The sequence below is a fragment of the Heloderma suspectum genome, chromosome 1, assembly GCF_057233095.1.
Source record: "Heloderma suspectum isolate Gila_16-S chromosome 1, 16-S_ref, whole genome shotgun sequence".
In the NCBI taxonomy this organism is placed as follows: domain Eukaryota; kingdom Metazoa; phylum Chordata; class Lepidosauria; order Squamata; family Helodermatidae; genus Heloderma; species Heloderma suspectum.
In genome coordinates, this window is record NC_139458.1 from 70,076,618 (window position 1) to 70,097,300 (window position 20,683).

General features: G+C 42.0%; 1 protein-coding gene across 6 annotated transcripts in view; it reads right to left on the reverse strand.

Moving 5' to 3' along the window:
* INO80 (INO80 complex ATPase subunit) overlaps positions 1 to 20,683 on the reverse strand; it is a 94,876-nt gene that overhangs the window by 69,099 nt on the left and 5,094 nt on the right. For all 6 annotated transcript variants that reach the window (XR_014789408.1, XR_014789409.1, XM_084845757.1 and 3 more), the window contains exons 2-8: positions 8,799 to 8,984; positions 7,349 to 7,515; positions 6,917 to 6,984; positions 4,653 to 4,814; positions 3,984 to 4,104; positions 1,532 to 1,746; positions 749 to 802 (exon numbers count right to left, since the gene is read on the reverse strand). Coding sequence is in view for 4 of the 6 variants with exons in the window: in XM_084845757.1 (XP_084701883.1) it covers positions 749 to 802; positions 1,532 to 1,746; positions 3,984 to 4,104; positions 4,653 to 4,814; positions 6,917 to 6,984; positions 7,349 to 7,515; positions 8,799 to 8,941 (930 nt within the window). In the remaining 2 variants the exon portion in view is untranslated. The remainder of the gene's footprint in view (positions 1 to 748; positions 803 to 1,531; positions 1,747 to 3,983; positions 4,105 to 4,652; positions 4,815 to 6,916; positions 6,985 to 7,348; positions 7,516 to 8,798; positions 8,985 to 20,683) is intronic.

Here is a 20,683-nt window from a genome sequence, read left to right on the forward strand (position 1 = left end):
CTAAAACATTCAAAAACAAGACTATAACAATAACAACAGGGTAGTAACAGAGCCTCTCACAGGTCAAGGAATGCCTGTGTGAATAGGTATGTTTTCAAAAGGTGTTTCTTTCTCTTGAACCACACATGAAAGAGTGTTCCAAAGGGTGGCTAACACCACTGAGAAGGCCACGCACTGGCTGCAGAATGACTAGTGAGGCCTCCTCAAAAGATCTTCGGGTCAACTGAGCAAATATAAGGAAAAACACTTGGGTATCTCCACACATACCTGTCTATATATGAAGCTCTTCATCAGAGGCCTTTCTCTGTGGTCACAGGTGAGAGGCCCTTCTCCACAGTGGCATCCCAATTATGGAATACTCTCAATTTTGGCACCAGGCAACGCCTTTTATTACTTACCCAAGCCTTTTAATTTAAATTATTTTAAACTGTGAAGTTCTCACATTGTTTAAAAACCTGATACTTTTAATTTGTACTGTTTGGATGATTTTCATTTTTTTTTTTGTCTTTTTGCTTGGGGCTGCAATCCTATACAATATGCACACTTACCTGGGAGTAAGCCCCATCAAATTCAATTGGATTTATTTCTGTTTAGACATATACTGGATTGCACTGTTAGTATTGCGAGCCTTCCTGGTAGTTTATTTGAGAGCAGGATATAAATTCCCATAATTAATAAAATAGAAAAGTTCAACACTGAATAAATTTCAACCGTATCAGAGTACAAAACAACGCACGATGCATCATACCTTTCTGCTATTGCTTAAGAACAGGTTCCGGGCAGAGACCTTTTGTTTGTATGCCTAAAAAGAAAAAAGAAAAGAAAAAAGAATTGAGATCATTGCTTGGTAATATCCCTGAAAAGAAATGTTAAGGCTTCCAAACATTTCAACTGGAAACTGAATTACAAAGTGCCAGGTATGTTGATAACTGTACTTCAAATGTCTGTTAATTCTCTGAATATTTTACTTACAGAGCTCATCAAATCATGGTTCATGCTACAAATAAATAAAACATAAATAAGGAAACATTTTATCTGAAAAATAACTCCCCAATCACCAAGAATGGATTGTGTTGCCTTTAATTTCTGTAAAAAAAAATTTCCTCCCAAGGTGAAAAAGACTAAGCAAACCATACTAGTTTTTTCTTTCTTTTAGCAACACGGACATTTTTTTTTCTTTTCATGAACCCATAGTTATCTCAGGTTAAAGATAAATTCTATTTTAGACATGCTTCATTTTATGAACTCATATACCTCCCTTTCTTTTCAGCCTTCCCCCTTTCCCCCATGTTAGTTCACGGTTCCTTCCTAAGTAATCAGAAGAATGTTTATTTCAACCAAAGTCAGAGAAAGGATTTTTTTTAAGTAAAAGAAACTAGTTGTAAACCAATGTTGACAAAGAAGTAATAGGACAATAACAGAATATTAACCTGGAGTCCTGTCTCATCTTATTTCTGCGCACCTGTACTTATTGATGTTTCTCCCCTCACCCTCCCCACATACCCTTTCTTTTTCTATTGACAAACCTCACCTTTGGCAGCTCCTTTTTAGCAATGCTTAGCCATACTTTCCGCCGGCGAGCATTCAGTTGTTCAATGGATAAATGTTTTTTCTTGGATCCTGGTGGAGGGGTATCATGAGAGAACTTGGCAAAAACTTTGGTCTGGTGGTGATGGCGTCGTGGAGACTCCTCAGAGGAGATTTCTTCATCCCGCCTCTTCTTTTTCTTCACCTTTTTCAACTTGGCTGCATGAGGACAGTAGGTTGTACAATCACTTTCGTCCCTTAACCATTTGAGTCCATTAGCATTAACTAAGTTCTTCACTGTGTCCCATCCAATAACAAGTAGCAAGGGGATTGCCTTAAAACTTATTCTCAGTCCTAAAATTATTAATTTAGAAAATCTACAAATTCCTCACTACTCTGCAAGTCTGCAGAACAATCACTTGAGAGCTTGATTACTGAGGCTGACTCATCTTCATTTCAAAAGAAATATCTATATACAATTAAGATAGTTCTAAAGCATCTTGCTAGCATGTATAACACTATCCCTCTCCCAAATTAAATCCTATTTAGACATTTAGGAAGATGATAAACACTGAAAAGAGAGTCAAACCGAGCTGCGATAGACCTGGAAGAGATCTAAATTTAACTTGTGATAAAGCATCAAGTTGTCACAGATAACTCACTAGACCTACATAATTAACCTAAAATGTAAATGAAAGTCTATGAAATAAGTACTGTACAAGACACCGTGGGGGAGTGGGGGGCATGTGATTAGTGAAAGAAAAACTAAGAAGTTAGAAATAAATGGAGGGTGGCGAAGAAAGGAAACCCAACAAAGTTCACAGAAAGAATACGCCAGTTTTTCAAAAAATTGCTCTGCTCAAAGCCTTTGCCATGCTAGTTTACAACCTTCCATTCCAGCTTCCTGGAAAACATCTCACTACTCAATACCTTGCTCAAGAAAAGAAATTATTTGCTTTCAAATCACAAAACTCCTGATGAGGACTGCTTCAATAAAATCTCAAAATGGTTTATCACCAATCATCCTCATATTTACATCTCAGTTAGAGATTCCCCCCTTTCCATATCTTCTTGTTTAGAATAATTATTTCATAAGAAGACATATATCTGGCCTTTCAAGAATAGAAGTGTGGGGGCTTATAAAATAGCTTCTATGCAGTTTTACCATATTCCATAACTCACCACATATAACTGCTAAGAAACCTGGGCTGAGGAATGAAAATACTTATTTATGACATTTAGGAGCTCAGAGCAGTACACATGGTTCTGTCCTCTCACTTTTATCCTCACAGAAACTTTGTGAAGTAGGTTTGGCTGCATGTGTTTGACTGGTCCAAGTTCACCTGAGTTTCATGGCAGAAGTGTTTCCCAAGACCTAGTCTGACCCTCTAACCACTGCACCATACTCACTCTCGATTCGCAAGCCCTCAGATCTGACTCACTTGGGCCAGTCCTGAGAAGTACAGTAAGTGAGAGAAATGCTCTCTACTTCATTCCCTTCAATCTCTTGCATGAAGGTTTATTGTTTCAAATCAACGGGTGGGTAGTCAGAAAGAACATGCTATCTGTTTACAAATAAGTATCTATTCTCCTTGTTCTGTCTATGCTGTAAAAGATTTACAAGTAATACATGTAGTAAGTGAGAGCCCATACACACAATCAGATGATTTCTGACATGAGATAGTTTGGTCAGCGGTACCACCTTACCAAGAGATTAAGAGTATTTTACCATACAAGAAATTGCACAACACTAGCAGAAGCACATCACTGGATTTCAGTTCTCTTCTACCAAAGAAGAAATTTGTGCTAAGTCAGGAAAAGCTGTTCTGCCATGGAAGAGGCTACAGGCTCATGGAAGGTTATATACTATGGTGGGACATGGGAGAGGGCCATGCACTGTTCTGCACTGGCACCCCGGTTGTGAAATGCCCTTCCCTTGGAGGCCTGATTGGTGTGTACATTGGTTTAATTTCGGTGCCAAGTTAAAAGATGGCTTTTTACCAAAGCCTTTGAGGGCTAAATGCATTCCCTAAAGTTGCACACTGTTTTAACTGATCTGTTGTTTTAGATTTTAATTGGTATTAGCTTGTTTAATGGTTTAATATGTTTTTAGCTGTTTAAATTATTTATTGTTTTACACTGTTTAAATTGATTTTATCTATATGCCACTCTGAGATTTCCATGATATAGGGCAGGATATAAATGTTTTAAATCAATAAATAATACATAAAATGTCTGGATCGAACTCATAGTAATATTTTTAGAAATGTAGGCATACGCAATTTGAACTTCTGTCCCATCTTCTATATAAGAGGGTAGTGCAACATGCCTTTCAACAAGTATGTTAAATTACATTTTATACTGAAAGTGGTTTTTCTTACTAATAACTAGAAACACAGCCAGAAAGAATCCAATCTTTTGAAAATCTCATGCTAGAAAATTAATACAATGCTTACCTTTTAATTTTTTTTCCTCTTTGACCTTCTTTTTCTTGGGTCCTATGAGATGACGCTGTTGCTCGTAGTAAGGATCATATGTGGAGAGCAAACCTGCACTATAATACTGGTACTGCTGTAACTGAAGTAGAGGAGGATAGTTAATTTTGCTATTTGTTTTTTAACCTAACAATCTAATAAGGAACACAGCTGGGCTAGAAAATTTAAGTATCTCTTCAGACGATATAGATTCTTAACACGTGGGAGTCGGTTACTACTAGGTTATGTTTGGTCCCCAGAGGATACCAAAAGGACTTTCAATAAGCTATCCAGTAGGGTCTTCAGGGGAAGGGGCATAGAACCATCAATTCCACATCCAACAATTTAAATCTAGAGATGAATCCTATTTAATTCTACAGATGAAAACAAGTAAAGAAATCACAACTCCATGCTTTCTTGTTCCATTGTTGTACTTCAGGCTCAACACTTGATGGCATGAGGGGAAAAAAGCAAAGAGGAAGGGGATACAGAATAATAATATTGCCACTGTTCTAAAAGCAGAGGAAGTACAGTGTGAAAATCCTGTTTTGTTTTGTTGATGGGGATAGGTTAGTCTCATATATACACTAATAGCTGGACCCAGCTATATATACTCTATAGAATGGACAAACTGTGATCTATAATGTTTACCTCTTTGTCTTTGCTGTATTTACTCTGATGCAATTTTTTGTACTTGTGCAATCGCAGCATATTGTGAAGTTCTTCCCTAGAAAGAGTAAACTCCTCCCCTTCTTCTCCATCCTCATCAGTTGCTGACTCACTGTCACTAGAGTCATCACTCAGGAGAATGCTCTGCCAACATTGAGAAGATTTCAGTTCAACAAGAGTGAGAAACATGACTATACTAGTGAACAGGAATTCCTGAAATGTGCCTAAGATTGAAAAAATGAGTAACACAGTTTACATATACCGACATCCTTAGTCTCTAATATCTCTCAGTACATCATTCCCTTGCCTCACCTGCTTTTGTACCTAAGAAATGAAAAAAACTGTAACAAGAAGAAAAAACACTATGCACCCTCCATGTGTACAAAGAGTATGAAACTTCCATATGAGGATTTCCCTCACATTCAGAGACACTTTTGATGCCTCTCTCATCACTTTAGGGTTAGTGACCATGTAAACAACATCACAACTCCAAGTGAACAATAATACTACTGCAAGGGAGTGGCTGTGTTCAGATGTCATGATAAACCATGATTTAATGTAACATGAATGAACTTAGCTTTCTCCCAGTTTCAGGCATTCACCCCTCCCTTGTGGCTAGGAGGAAGAGTTTGGAAGTTTTGCCTTCTTTTTCCTTGTAATGTGTCTTCTTGCACTGGCGGTGGATTGTGGCTTATCACTAACTATGATCAGTTTCAAAATAAGCCAACTTCAAACCATAGGTTACAAAGTTAGTTTATTGAAACGAACTGTAGGTAGTGATAAACCATGATCCCTGGTCCAGGTAATATAAATCAAGTTTTTTAAGGGAAAGCAAAAGTAAAAACTTCAAAATCCTCCTTCTGCTTGCCCAGGAGCAGGAGTGTTTGTGTGCTAAACCATGGTTTTGGGGTGGGGATCCCTATCCCGTAGGCCTCATCCAACTCGCAGCTGAATTTCATCCAGCCCGTGGACCACTCTGACAGCTCAACACTTTAAATCCTGAGCAAGGCTGTGAACTTCTTACATTTTTTGCTGTTTTTCCCCCGACTGCCCAGTCAAGCAGCTGTGGCTGCACTGTGGCACAGCAGGTGGCTGCCTGGATGATGCACCTTTTTAACGTAGCTTTTTAAATGGTTATGGTTGTTATTGTTTTTAAGGTTTTTAAGGATAGAGGGGAAGATGAAAGACAAGCAAGCGAGTGAGCAGGCACCTTGGCAGATAGAGTAGGAGAGGAGGTGGGATCGCCACAAACCAGAGAAGCTGATGTTGTCACAGATCTCCTCTCAGCTGCTCCTTGAACCCATATTAGAGCACCATGTGTTGGGGCAGGGGGTGGGAGGGATAGCAAGTGATTAGATATTCTACCTCAAATATCACAATGCCTGAATTGAGTGGGGTGGGAAAGAAACAAAACAGGAAGGGGCCACTGGTAGGCTATGCAGGTTGAGATGGTGGGACTAGTGTTGAAGCAGAGGGCTCTCTCCTCTGCATTCCACCATTAGGACTTGTACATTATCTGGAGATGTGAAAGAACACTTTACTGGGTGAGATACCTGCTTATGGAAATCTCTCCCTTCAGAGACCTGGATAGCACCAATGCTGTCTTCATTTTGGTGCTAAGATCTGGCTATTTAACCAAACGGTTGAGTTTTATTAACTGTAACTCAGTTTTGATTTGATTGCTTGGGTTATTCATGCCGATTTTATATTGTTGTGGTTTTAGGTTGAATTAATTTTATTACTGTACCCTGCCCTGAGATCTATTGATATAGGGCAGGTTAGAAACAAGAAGGAAGTGGGGGAGCATCCTGTAGGGAGTAAATGTACTTAAAGGTTAAAGCAAATGGTATGGCAGAATCTGCAGCTCTGTAGAAAACACCCGTATTTCTGGGGTCAGAGAGGGAGAAAGAGAAAAGGGGATGGCTCCACCTATTTTTGGCTCTGGCTCTGCCCACCACTGGCTTTGGCCCCTGACTGAATGTCCTCATATTTCAATGGCATTACATAGAAAAAAGATTCTCCACCCCTGCTTTAGTGTGATGTTGGAAGGATTAAAAACTTGTATCAATGTTGGCTATTCCCTCTTGATTCTACAAAGCTAAGAGGCTGTAACATATGTTGAAGTTTTCTGACAGCAGCTGCAGTGTTTTCAAAAAACATCTAGATTTCTGCAACTATATCAGAGAATAAAAGCAACAGAGCCATCATTCCTAAGAATCTAGATTTCAGAATAATAAAAACCTCACCTTTAGCCATTTTCTGCTTTTCTTCAATTTGGAAAAGTTATAGAGACTCCCTTTTTCTGTTCTTGGCTCTGTTAAAGAACATGCAAAGAAGAAATGTTTCTATTAGGTTTTTGTAAAATGCCTAGATAAATTTGTGTTATAAGTGTTTAATAAATTTAATAAATAAATATAAATAAATATATCATGCAAACAACCAAATGTAAAGATGCTTTGGCCAGATAAATTATTTATTGCTGTCCCAAGTACAAAAAAAGTATCCAGAGATAACAAATCTCACTAGCCCACATGTGCCTGTAAGTGGTTAGCTTGAATTGTACATCTGGGTAGCTATTAACCAATAAAGAATTGTTTCTTGGCCCAAACACATGGCTATCTGCAAGGCTGGATTACTATACTATCATCACCCTAAAATTCATTATGAAGCACACTCACCAGATTGCAACACTCCATTTAGTGAATGTGTGTTTAACATTCCAGAACTTCCTGCTCCAGAAGATTCCCCAAGGAAGGAGCTTGTAGGTTCTTCTTTAACTTGCATCAAGGGACCCCCAGGCTGAGGAAGCAGAGGATTGTCATCCAATCCATCTTCACTTTCATCACTACAACAAAGTTTAAAATATACAGTCACTGCAGCAAAAGAGAGACTGAGATGTATAAAGATGTATAGCCATTCTGTCACAGCAAACGCTCATTTAGTTCCATCTCTGACATTAGATTTATTTGTAATTACTTCTTGAAGACTAAAACATGTGTCATTTCATTTTTAAAAGAGTACAATTTAAAATGATAAGTTATATGTGATATATTTCATGCTCTTAACATAGAAAAGGAAATTTAGGTTTGGTAAGAAATTAAAGGCGTAATCCTATGGATTTCTCAGATTCCCACTCTGGAGGCCATAGACGCTGCTATGACTTCGGAAGGGGGACTTCAAGATCTAATCTCTCCCCCTCCCCCACCCCCTTGAAGCTGCCGTGGTGAGAACCGCAGCACCAGCTTTCTGAGGGTGTAAGAGACTTCAGATTACCTTGTAGAGGTCAAAAAGAGGGTGTTTCAGTGGGGAGGGGAGAGAAGAGGCTGGAATCTGTATAATCCCATGGCTTCTCCAGCCCCATCCTTGTCCTTGGCTGCATGACTCCTCAAGATGGGCTCAGAGGCCCATCCAGAACAATAATGTTTAAAAGGAGGACGGAGAGGCTAAAATTGCCTCTGTCGCTCCTCTCACTTTGCTGGCAGCAGCCTAGCAGGACACAGGAATCTCGGAAGCCTCCAAGATCAGAGGCTTCCACCTAGTAAGGAGCAACCCAATAGGGTTGAGCTTTAAGTATTGTATATATTACACCTTTTCCAAATATTTATTTGTTTTCTTTCTAGAAACAAGCTTTTTTCTGCCATGGCTTCAAAATTTCCAGAAAATTTACATCTCTAAATCATTCACATGAGGAAAACAATTAGGATTTTCACAAAGTATCGAAATCAACTTTGTATATGACTGTATATTCTACAGTTTAAGTGCCAAACTACACATGATTCAGGAGATCCTGAATGTTTTTTAAAAGCACTAACCACATCACCAGGGTGTGTGTAAGTGTGTGAATTCCGTCCCATTTTGATTATAATCTGAAGTGCCTATTTGACCCATTAATCTGCAGCCACCACGGCAATGTATCCTACACTATTCCCAAGGTAGAAACAGGCTGGGGGGAGGGGGCACAGGGGGCTGCAGAGGGAAGGATGAAGAGAAAAGCCCCGTTCCATTAATTGCATTCCATTCATGGAACTGAAGTTAGGATCCAAGTTAGGATCCTTAGCACCCCACAGACTTAACATAAAAAATATAAAACTCTTCCTTTCTATGGGTTCCCAAATCAAGGTTTAATACCTGGATATACTCCTATTGAAGATGGTGGACGTCTGTCGTAAAAAATGATCCAACCGCAGAGCTTTCTCCAAATACCGCAGATAGAGGGGCGTTGCCAGCTCCGTGCAGTTGCCATCCTCTCTTGCACCTAGCTCTGAGGCCATAGAACAAGCCAATCCTCATGCAAAGATGCCTCCTAACGCACAGCTATTTCAAAAAAGAATGCAATCATTTAGCACTATCATATCTATTTGCAGGTTTATAAAAACAGACAAAATGATGAAGTCATAAGTCCCCAATTATTTGCGGGGGGGGGTGGGTTGGGGCATTTTTAAAATCACATTGGACAGGCATGTGGAGACCATCATGAAAGAATCAGAAGCTGCAGAATTGTGCTCTTACTCCCCCACACTCTCACCTCCTGTGAACTCTTATTCTTCCTCAGGTTCACTATTAACCTGGATTAGAAACTAATTTCTAAACCGGCTTCCATGTCTAAGGCTGGTGACAGGAAGGAGGAATTTCCATGAGTGAGGACTCCACAGTACCACAGGTACTGTGGAGAGTGAGTTCATAATCAGGGAGTATTAGTCTATACTGCCTCACTGTGCTGGAAGGCAACAAGATAAAAGGTATGGTCACCTACCCAGGTACACAAACATTTGAGGCTGGTTCCTAAAAATATTCTGGTGTGTAGGCCACTAATCTCACAAGTGAGATTAGGCCACTTTAGGTTCCCTTAGTGGTTTGCTGCAGAACTCCACCAGTTTCTCCACTAGCGCCCTGTGAAAAGCAGGGGGATGGCTCCCAGACCCTTACAGTTGCCCCCCTCCCAGTTTAAATTCTGTACCAATAGGAATTAGAATATTTGCTTCTAAAATAAACTTTTCAAAGGCTGTTGCCACAATCCTCAAGTTGTTAAGTACATAACAACTGATAATTAAAACAACATTTTTTTCAGAATGGCCAAATGGTTTAACAGATGTCGTAGAAAATATTCTCAGCAGGGATTATAATTTGGAGTAGGACAAACTGTTTTGCATATAGCCCCTGGCAAAGAGCTCAGAATGACTTCTGCTTGAAACTCTGAAGACTTGTTGCCAGTTAAGAGTTAGATCAGTGGTTTTCAAACTGTCCTGGGGAATCCTTGGAAGCTTGTTAAGGCATCCTTGATGAAAAGATGTTAAACGAAAGGAAGTTGGCCCAACACAATTGATCTTCCCCTGCACTGTGCAGCCACTGGAGAGAATTAGGCGTATTCTAGGACGCAATCTCAGTTCATGTGAGACAAAAGGCCTGGCCAGTGCACTGTGTAAACTGAATGTGCACTTTAAAACATGCCCAAGTGTTCCATGCAGGGGTTCTATGGCAAACAAGTTTATCTGGAAATGGTTCTGCCAAGCAGAAAGTTTGTAACACTGGGTTAAATGATCCATCTGCTTGATTCTCTACATGGCAGCTCCTTATTCTAGTGTAAGTAGTTCATTGACAGAGACACATAACAGCACTGATGGTATTGAAATAATGTAGGAAAATCGGGATTGGTTTGCTATTCACTGTGCAGTGCACAAACATTTAGTGGAGGCATAGTTCATGGTAAGCCACCATAACTGGTGTATGGAACACAAACTGGACACAGGGTAAGATCCACTGTGTGCATGCGATCAGCCCCAATGGACCACGTGCAGCTACTACCACCAGTGGCGGTGATGTAGCGCTTCTGGGAGAAAGCCCCCAAACAACCAGAAATGCAAGTTTCTGGAAGGGGCAGGTCGCGCCTTCCAGAAACTTGCATTTCCGGTCATTTGGGGACTTGCCCCTGGAAGCGCTACATCCCGCTGCCCGTGGCAGGGGCTATGCTTGCGCTGCCACCGGCAGCAGTAAGGCACCATTGAATCCTACCCAATAACTCCCATAATCCATAGTTCTCATGATGGTTCTTTATATATTTGCTAACAGACAGCACAATATAGATGTCACAACCCCTTTGTGACAGTATTTATTTTTTACATTTCTATACCGCCCAATATCCGAAGCTCTCTGGTTGGTTGCCACACTCATTTGTTCTCCCCCTTTGCAAGAGGAGCCAAAGTGGAAGTTAGAGAAGTTGCCAGCAGTCTGGGTAAGAACTTCTCAGCCAGACTAGCTTCGCAGGGATGCCCCTCCCTTAGGATGGCTCCCTCCTACATAGGCTTTCACAAGTGGCCAACCTGGTGGAGCATTTCAGCCACGCCTCTAACTTTCCCTGCTTTGCTCTGCGAGGGACCCTAGTGTTTCTCAAGTCTCGCCCCTCGCTCTCCTCCCCCCCTGAAATCTGGGTTCTCATGGTGGAGGAAAGGGGGGGGGCATTCAGGCTGAGCCATCTGTGTGTCAAAACCTTGAGAAGAAAGCCTTGCTGTATCTGAGCTCACTAGGGAGAGTGCCTCCCCTCGTTCTGGCTGCTCCCATTCTGAATCTGAGCTGCTAGACATCTCCACATGCTCAGATTCATTCCTGATACCGGTTCACAACAGTTAGATTCATAAAATACAATACCATGACAAAACAGTGACCCAGTTTGTACGTAACGACAATTCCTCAGCTGTTTAATCTAGAAATTGTTGGGGTTAAGCAGCAATCCTGTTCCTGGGTTATTGGATGTAAGTGGAAGTGACGAGTGTGAAGGAAGCTATACAACCCAGGAATTGTTATTATGTGCAAACTCGGTCAATATTTATACTTTTAAAAGTTCAAAGCTGCAGTATAAAATCAAAGTAAAAACAGCAACAGTACAAAGATCTAAAAATATAATAACATATTTAAAACAATAAAAACTAAAGAACGAAAATGCCTGGGAAAATAAAAAAAGGTCTTAAACTGGTGCTGAAAAGATGACAATGTAGGTACCAGGTGAGCAACTCTGGGAAGGGCAGTCCACCACCTGGATGCCACCACTGAAAAGACTCTCTCCTTAGTAGCCATCTGCCTGACTTCATTTGGCAGGGGCACCTGAACGAGGGTCTCTGAAGATGATCTTAGGCTCTGAGCAGGTATATATGGGAGGAGATGATCCTTCAGGTAACCTGGCCCCAAGCCGTTTAGAACTTGGAAGCCAGTGCAGATCATAAAGCACTGGGGTAATATCTTCATATTGACGAGCACCTGTTAATAATCTCGCTGCCCTACCTGCTGAAGTTTCCGAACCATTTTCAAAGGCAGCCCCACATATAATTCATTGCAGTAATCCAGATGAGAGATTACTAGAGCACTGATAACTACAGCTAGGCTATCTCTGTCCAGATAACAATTTAGTTAGTATATCAGCCTCTGAGGCGACCTGTGCCTCCAGTGGCAATGGTGGATCCAAGAGCACCCCTAAACTATGAAACTGATCTGTTGGGGAAGTGCAACCCCCTCCAGAACAGGTTGAACAGTAATACTGCTGCTCAGAAATGGCTTAATATTGCCATCACTACTCACAGTGTATATACGTGCAAAAACAAAAGTTCATCTTAACACCACAGAAACCTGGACTGCTTGTTCATATTTATATGTATACTCCATAAATCTGAAATTAACATTCTTCCTTCTTCAGTGACCTAAATTTATTTATTTACTAGCCAATATACTTGGCGTTGCCCGGGATGTAATTTTGTCATAGGCACTATTTGTTAGAAACACATTAAGGTAGGTTTACGCTTCTCGGAAAGGCCCCATAAGAAAGGTGAAAAGTTGAATCCACCAGACTTGATTAAAAAAGCACAACAATTATAATGAGCAGATTGAATAAAAAACACTACTAAAAATGCAAGAGACTGAATCTGTAAGCACTACTACAATATAATCCACACTGAATCTCATACCACTATTAAAATGTTCAACAGAGGCTTCCTTGCTAGATACTGCAGGAACAGGGGACAGAAACTAAATGCTCTCCACAGTCAGAAAAGAAACTATGAGTAAAAGGGAGGGAACAAAAGGCAGCCAGCCAATCCAAGGTGAAGGAAGTCAGAGTGAATGGGAGAGAGACGAATAGAATGAAAGATGGCCAATAGGATGACTGGTAGCTGAAATCAGAAACCTGGCCTGCACTATGATTGAGAGGGTTACTTGTTAGTAAGGGAAAGTATAAACAAAGTAATAATGTAACCCAGCAATTCCTGTCATACACTCTGGCAAGTGAGAATGTAAACTAAAAGTGGCAGCAACTCTAGGGCCCAAATGGCAGGCTCAGTGGCCCCTGCAGTGTGATTAGGCCCAGGGCAGCTCCCCCTTACCCCTGTCTTACAGACGGCCCTGCAGCCAGCCACAAACGCACAAACTCAAAAATCTTCAATTCAGCTACACGTAAAACTCCGCTATTTTGCCCTTCATTCTGCAATTGCCTTCTCAATTCCCCCCAGTTCACTCTTTTATAAATAAAGCCCTAAGTCTCCACTCCACCGTGTCATCCCAGCCCTCAGACAGGCGAGCACACACCGCACCACATTTCACATTAGTGTTAATCACACGCTACTAACAGATACATCTGCCATTGAAAGGGGTAAGGATATTTAACTTGCTTGCTCGCTGGATATTGCAGGAAGAGGGGAGAAAAACTAAATGCTCTGCACAGTCAGAAAATAAACCATGAGTAAAGGGGAGGGAACAAACGGCGGCCAGCCAATCCAAGGTGAAGGAAGTCAGAGTGAATGGGAGAGAGACCAATAGAATGAAAGATGGCCAACAGGATGACTCATCGCTGAAATCAGAAACCTGGCCTGTACCAAGATTGAGAGGGTGTACTTGTTAGTAAGGGAAAGTATAAACAAAGTAATAATGTAACCCAGTGACTCCTGTCATACACTCTGGCAAGTGAGAATGTGAAGTAAAAGGGGCAGCAACTGTAGGGCCCAAATGGCAGGCTCAGTGGGCCCCTACAGTGTGATTACACCCAGGGCAGCTTCCCCTTATTTCCTGCGTTAGACGGCCCTGCAGCCAGCCACAAACACACAAACCCACACACAATTTTTGACTTTTATATATATATATAGATTACATTTTTATACCGCCCAATAGCTGAAGCTCTCTGGGTGGATACCACAGTGTTGTGTCTCTACCCTAATGTGCCTCTACCCTGGGAACAAGGCAAGAACAGCCTTCCCCAACCTGGCAACCTCCAGATGTTTTGGGCTACAACTTCCATCGTTACTGACCATTGGCTGATGGGAGATGAAGTCCCAAAACATCTGGAAGGGACTGGTTTGGAAAAGGCTATGCAAGAACAATCCAATTAGAATCTGTATGCCTAGAGGGAGGAGGCCCAAGACCCTCCTCCTTCTCTCTGGATTAACTTGACTAGGACTGCAACTTCATTGATTAATCTAATTGATTTAAGTTTTGTGGCTCAATTAAAACTATATCCCCAATTAACTGGAGATTACAGTGGCCTATAGGGCAACCTTCTATTTCCTAGTGGAAGGAAATAGAGTGTGACTACCTTGCATATCAAGGAGCTTGCAGGGCAAGAAACAGTATGAGAGCTGTACTCCCTTGTCTCCAGGTGCCCATCCAACTGAGGAAAAAGCATACACCAAAGACACTTGGAGAGGGACACAGTATACAGGTGTTCATATGCTAATGACAGAAGCCTCCTGTCCAGGCTCTGACAGATTCCTGCATTGAGCTGGGGGTTGGACTCGATGGTCTTATAGGACCCTTCCGACACTACTATTCTGTGATTCTATGAAATTCACTCAACGCTCTACCATGATGCCTGTGATGAGCAGCTACCCATGCCGGACCAGACTAGGAACCCCTCCCCCCAGGGAAGGTTAGACACCACTGCCTGAAGGCACTCAGGGTACCTTCATGCAATGGCATTCAACCAGTCACTCTTCCACTAGCCTGTCCATTGGGAAACTCTAGAGTATGTGTGTTGCACACTTCCAACCAGTGTTGTAGAACTGGCCACTTTTCTGCTGGTCTTTCTGCTGGGATAGGACAGCTGGGGGTGTGTGTTGTGTAATACTGGTTGGAGGCTTTCAGGGAACTTCTGAATAGTGTCACACAACTGGCTACTCTCTCAGAGGTCCTAGGTAGTGGTGTGCGTGTCTTGCTGGGAAAGAAGAGGGTCCAGTGAATACCATTTCTGGCTTGGCCAGCAAGGCTAACCAAAAATGGTAGACCCATGCTTGAGGCAAGATAGCGGAGCTGGAGTACTTCTTTTTAAATGAGTCTATAAATAAAATGGGCATAATGGAAACTTAGAAACAATGGAAGGGATGGAAACAAACTCTATTAGTGTGACAGGGCGATGTGTACTGGGGGTGGTGTTGCTCTGTATGACTCTTTCAGTTTTGGAGCGAAGGTTACTGTTACTTCTCCATCAATGTTTTTGCTAATCGTTATTAGCACCCAACCACATGTTTAGTGTTAATATTGGTGCAGATGTAATACTAACCACAAATAACTCCAAAACTGAAATGCAAGAGTATATGTCCTTGAAAGAAGATAGGGGCTCACAAGCCTGTGGACTGTTAATCTGGTACTAAAAAGGGTTAACAAAGAGTAAAGATGGCTGATTTAATCTGGGAGAGGCCTACAAGAGGAGCCCCTAGAAGACCCCAGACTCGTAACCAGCTTTATATTCCAGACTCTTGACCCCTGGGCAAGAAGACCGTGAAGTTTGACTCTAAACTAAATGATGTTATTTCACTAACTGAGACTCTAACTGAGATTTTGCAGGACTGTCTTTGAAGAAGGGGGGAAAAAAATGCAGCTGTCTTTACAAGCGGCTTCACAGAGCTTGCTCAAGGCCATGACGTGTTGGCAGAGTGTCTAAGCAGAACAGCAGAACTGAGCATGCTCAGATGCCTCCTGAGAGGAGGAAAAGGCCTGTTTTGACTTCTCATGGTGTACACATGCTGATAAGAGAATGTCTCTACTCGATGCTAGTTGGGCGGGGAAGTGCAGCCCTGAGCACGAGCGACAACTAGGAGGACGTGTTTGGGTGGATATGACCAAAAATGGCTAAAGATGATCGGGAGTTCAAAGAAGATATACCAAAGAGAAATGCGTCGATCAAGATAGCATGCCCAGATGGTAGACTTTGGATCATATGTTGGGACATTTCAAAGTAGCCCGTTTGTAATGGTGTCAGACACGTTCCCCAGGCACATGAAATTATGGGAGATAAATGGGACACCTTGTTTCTGATTGGTGAGCAAACACTCTAACCATGTGCACCTCATTTTCTATTGGAGACTGATTGTCTCACTGCTCCTTAGGCCCCACCTTTGACCAGAGCAGGGGTATAAAAGCCCAGGGAATGGGAGCTCTGGAGTGGTGCTTTTTGTTCCTGCGGCTGCTCCACTTCCCTCTGCCACGCCACCAGACTCACGGATTTAGGTAACTATGGACCTCTTTAGACTCTTAGACTTTGGGACTTGGAATGATTTCTGGGTTTGGGACTTGGAGGTTATATCTGAGGAGGGGATTTGGGATCCCATCTTCAGAGGTGACAAGTGGAATTATTCCCAAGTCTTGAGTTTTCTGTGCACTTCAACTCCTTCCTCTATTCTTCCTATGCCTAGAGGAACTTAGTAATGCTTCAGCATAAGTTTTGTATTCAAGTAAGAAGCAGGAGGAGGCCACGGGAGGGTAACACATAGGTTGAATTGTTTTCGTTTAGCTTTGAACCACAAGTAGTAAACAGGAGTAAGTTGGAAAGAGGAGTCATAACAATGTTAGAAGCTCAAGCCATTATCTTACTGGCCAAGTTCATAGTACCTGCTTTGGCAATTGCGATTCTTTTGATTTATCTTCTGTTTTTGTTGAATTCTCTTTCCCTGTAATTTGAAAGTTTCTAAGCTCATATAACCACCATGCCATTTTCTTTGTTTTGTATTTTTCCTGAAGTTTCAGCAATAAAGCCATAAATAAGGTTTCAATTTACAATCTTGTCTGTAGTGATATTCTGTGGTGATGTTTACCTATTGGGATTAGCTTGCTTAGCCACTGGGGTGCTTTGGACCCATTTGGTGCAGGTTTTGAGGTTAAACAGGACAGAATTGACATGGGGTACTACTGATTTCATAGCCATGGTTAGCATTATGTCTGCCCTGAGTCATTGCCAGTGTATATTCTGAGGAAATATGTTCCTGGCATTTTGTCACCATCAGGAGGCGAGCCACATTATTTTGCTTGAAGCTTCTGGCTAGTGATGAAGGGCAGCCCCCACAAAGTACATTATAGTCCAGACTTGAAACTGCAAAAGGTATGAATTATGGAACTCTACATCAACATAAAATATAGTTCACAGTATCTGTTATTACCCCCAAATACTGTCCAGTACAGAATGGAATCAGTAAACAATAAACTCACATCCAGTTTATGTTCTTTGCAGTGGTGGAGGGTGGACACACACACACACAGCCAGTGTGGTGTAGTGGTTGGACTAAGACTAGGGAGGTGTGATTCAAATTCACACTCAGCCATGAACCTCACTAAGTGACCTTGGGCCAGTCACTATCTCAAATGGCTGACAGCCTGACCCACCTCATAGGGGTGTTGTGAGGATAAAATGGGTATGGGGAGAATTGTATACACTGCCCCGAGCTCCTTAAAAGAGATAAATTTATTTATTTATAAATTAGCACAGAATAGACAAATATATTCAGTAATGTTATGCCACATAAAAACATATAATTCAATCAAGGAAATTCCACTTTAAAGCATCTTATATAAGATCTCCTGGGAGTGGGCCATATTCAAATGACTCAGTACTTTAAAACAGTATATTATTTTTCCCGCAGCATAATTTTCCACATCACAATCACACATCTAATCAACACTGGTTTTAAAACAAGCAAACAGCATGTGGTGGTTTAAAACAACAAAAGGCAAACACGCATAAAAGTAACAATATTGTCATGAATTAAGTGACTTCTCAAATTTACAGTGCCATCTTATCCTTGACTTACATCAGCTGGACACGTATAGGATACTGACTAGGTCCCCTTGAACCTGAGGAGCCTAAAGATACACTGGTTTCTGGGACCCACTCTAGCACAGTGCCACATTTACACTGGCACACCAGCACAACTTAAATGCCTGGAAGACAAGAAATGTCTTTGCCTGACCCCAACTGTGGGCGCTAGGCAAGTGTCCTTGGGGAGTGGATTCCAGAAATGGGGCACCACCACTGAGAAGGCCCTCTTTCTTATAGCCTCCTGCCTAACATCATTCAGCAGGGGCAAAGCACAGCACAGCAACAATGGTATGTAAACTCAGAACACACTTCTCACACAACACAGCATGGAGCTACAGCACTCAGTCCTCATCTCTGGATAACTTAAGAGCACACAAGTAGAAACTTTGATGAAAGGGAAATTGGCACAAAAAGGGACCAGCCTAAGAACAGATTTTAAAGGGAATGTCACTAACACTTGTCTTCTCAAAACTTTACAGATACTCTGTCTAACAACTCCAGAAAAACACACAAAGGAAGCCATGACTCCACTTCTGCAATTAGGGATGCAAGGACAAGTTAGTCTTCTTAATTAAGCCAGTAAGAGGAATGTCTGCTGCACACGTCTCCCATGTTGTTCCTCACCCATCCACCCACCATCACAGAAAGATGGAAAAACTGTGTACTGATTTAACAATCCCCCTTCCCTCAACAGGTTGCGATTGTAGGTGTTTTCAGATGTTATCAGGCATGTTCATTCTGTGTGCATGAGGAGGGCAGCATTATGATGAGTCTATGGCATAGTGGAGGGCAGGGGATAGGACCCATGGAGTGTGCTCAACCCTCCATGGGTTGCATTGGGCCCCAATGCAGGCTGGATTAGGCCCACAGGCTGGTGGTTGCCCTCCCCTGGTCTATGCTCTGATCTATATGTGTACATTGGAATGTCCGAACAGAGTCCCTGTATGTGTATCTATATGTGCGGGGACTCAGCTCAGGTGTTCTAATGAACACATGTAGGCTGGAGGACAGAGCCACCTACATGTGTTTATTAAATGTACACGGTAACATCTACAAATAGCTAGTGGCCTTTACTCAAGAGCCACAGGGTAAGGATTCAGTCTGCAGAAAGGAGGAGCCCTATAGCCTATGAAGTCCCAGTTTCAAGTAAACACCCACCAGGCACTGGGAAGCACAGCTATTTTTATAGGTGAATAGAACTCCACTCAATGCTGGGCAAACACTCCCTTTTCTTTGTCGGATCAGAACCCTGGCACATCCAGTAGGGCATTTACAGTGTAAATTCAGAGTATTGTCTGAATGTCTACATGAGCCCCCAGCCTGGTGCCCTCCAGATATGTTGGACTACAATTCTTATCATCCTCAGCCTACACGGCCAATGACCATGCTGCCTGGGAATGATGAAAGTTGTAGTCCAACACTTCTGGAGGGCACCAGATTGGAAAAGGCTGGACTACGTTAGCTCTCCCAACAGCTGATTCTCCAAATGGAGATGTCAGGGACACCAAATGTAGGAAAAGAAAAAGGTGTCAGGAGACACCTTTATTGAGCCCAACACATTTCAAATTTAAACCCTTCTTCAGGGGCACTATGCAACATAAAATAGTATTATACATATTTTATATTAAATATAATGAAAATAAAATTTAGGGCACCACTGACAGGGGAAGAGAAAGAGCACCTAGGTGGCACTAGTATTACTGCTCTGTATCCCTCTTGGCTATCCCAACAGGTGCAGAGTCATGAACATTCCCCACTACCTGTACAATACAGACCATGAACAAATCCTACAGCATAGCTAGCAGCAAACGTAAGTGAATCCACTGTTCGTGTCTGGGATTGTTGCCTTCTTATTCTAGCAGAGCACCTATACCTTTGAAGTCTGCTTGAAAGACAGTTATATAATAGGTGCAGTCAAACCTACCATAAAGATACAGTGATGGAAAAAACTATAGCTGCTACTCTGCTGTTTGCCATTCAGCTTTCAAAGGCACAAGAGCGCTGCTAGAACAGAAAGTTGACAACCCTATTCATTTGTCTTAATTTCAAAAGTCACTTCAGCTAGATGTGTTTATTATATGGTCACAGACCCATTCAAAATTCACTTTAGCACTGTTTTTCAATAAAAGCTTTAACAATTTCAGCTGTTTCTTTGTAGTAATAAGTGTTAGCAGATGGGAATCCTCTCTCTCCCCCCACATATCTTATTCACCTTAACTATCGTGGACTCACAGTGGGAGAGGGGCATCTTATCCACCCTCTGACCACTTGTGCACCAGCAAGCATAAGAAGGATTAAACAACCCTTGCATAACCCTACTACTAATAGAGGGTTATGTGAGGGTTGTTTAACCCTCGATTAATCCACAATGGCCAAGTTCACAAGACACAACACAAATTCAAAACGGTGGCCCCACATGCTGCAGCTCTTCATGGGTTAAATAACCTATAATGACTCAACCGTGTTGCGTGAACCAGGTCACTTTTTCCAAACCTCACATTTTCACTTGCCAAAGTGAATGTGCTGCTACCCTCTGAGTGTAATGAGCTACTAGTTTTTCTCTCAATCTTGATGCTGTAGAGGTTCTTGGGGATGGTGCTGGCAGTTGCATTCTGATCCCCATCCCCTTCCCAGCTCCATGCCTGGGAGGAAAGATGGGGTTGTTCAGCAATTGAATGTTCAAGGATCTATTAAGTTGCTAGCCACCCTTTCTTACCCCCACGTAGGGTGATCGGGGCTATCCCTGGCTGCTGCTCAATCAAGGTGTTCTGAGCATCTCAGCCATGCACTGGTCAACCTGAAATGCTCCCCACCTTCCATTTTTGTAGGAAAGAGGCATTCCGTGGCTATGCAGAACTGAGAACCCAAACCAGTAGGGCCAGGAATCAGGCAACAGCAATTTTTGATTTGGTTACAGAAGACAAACATTGTGGACCCCTGACTATTTCAGGAGTGC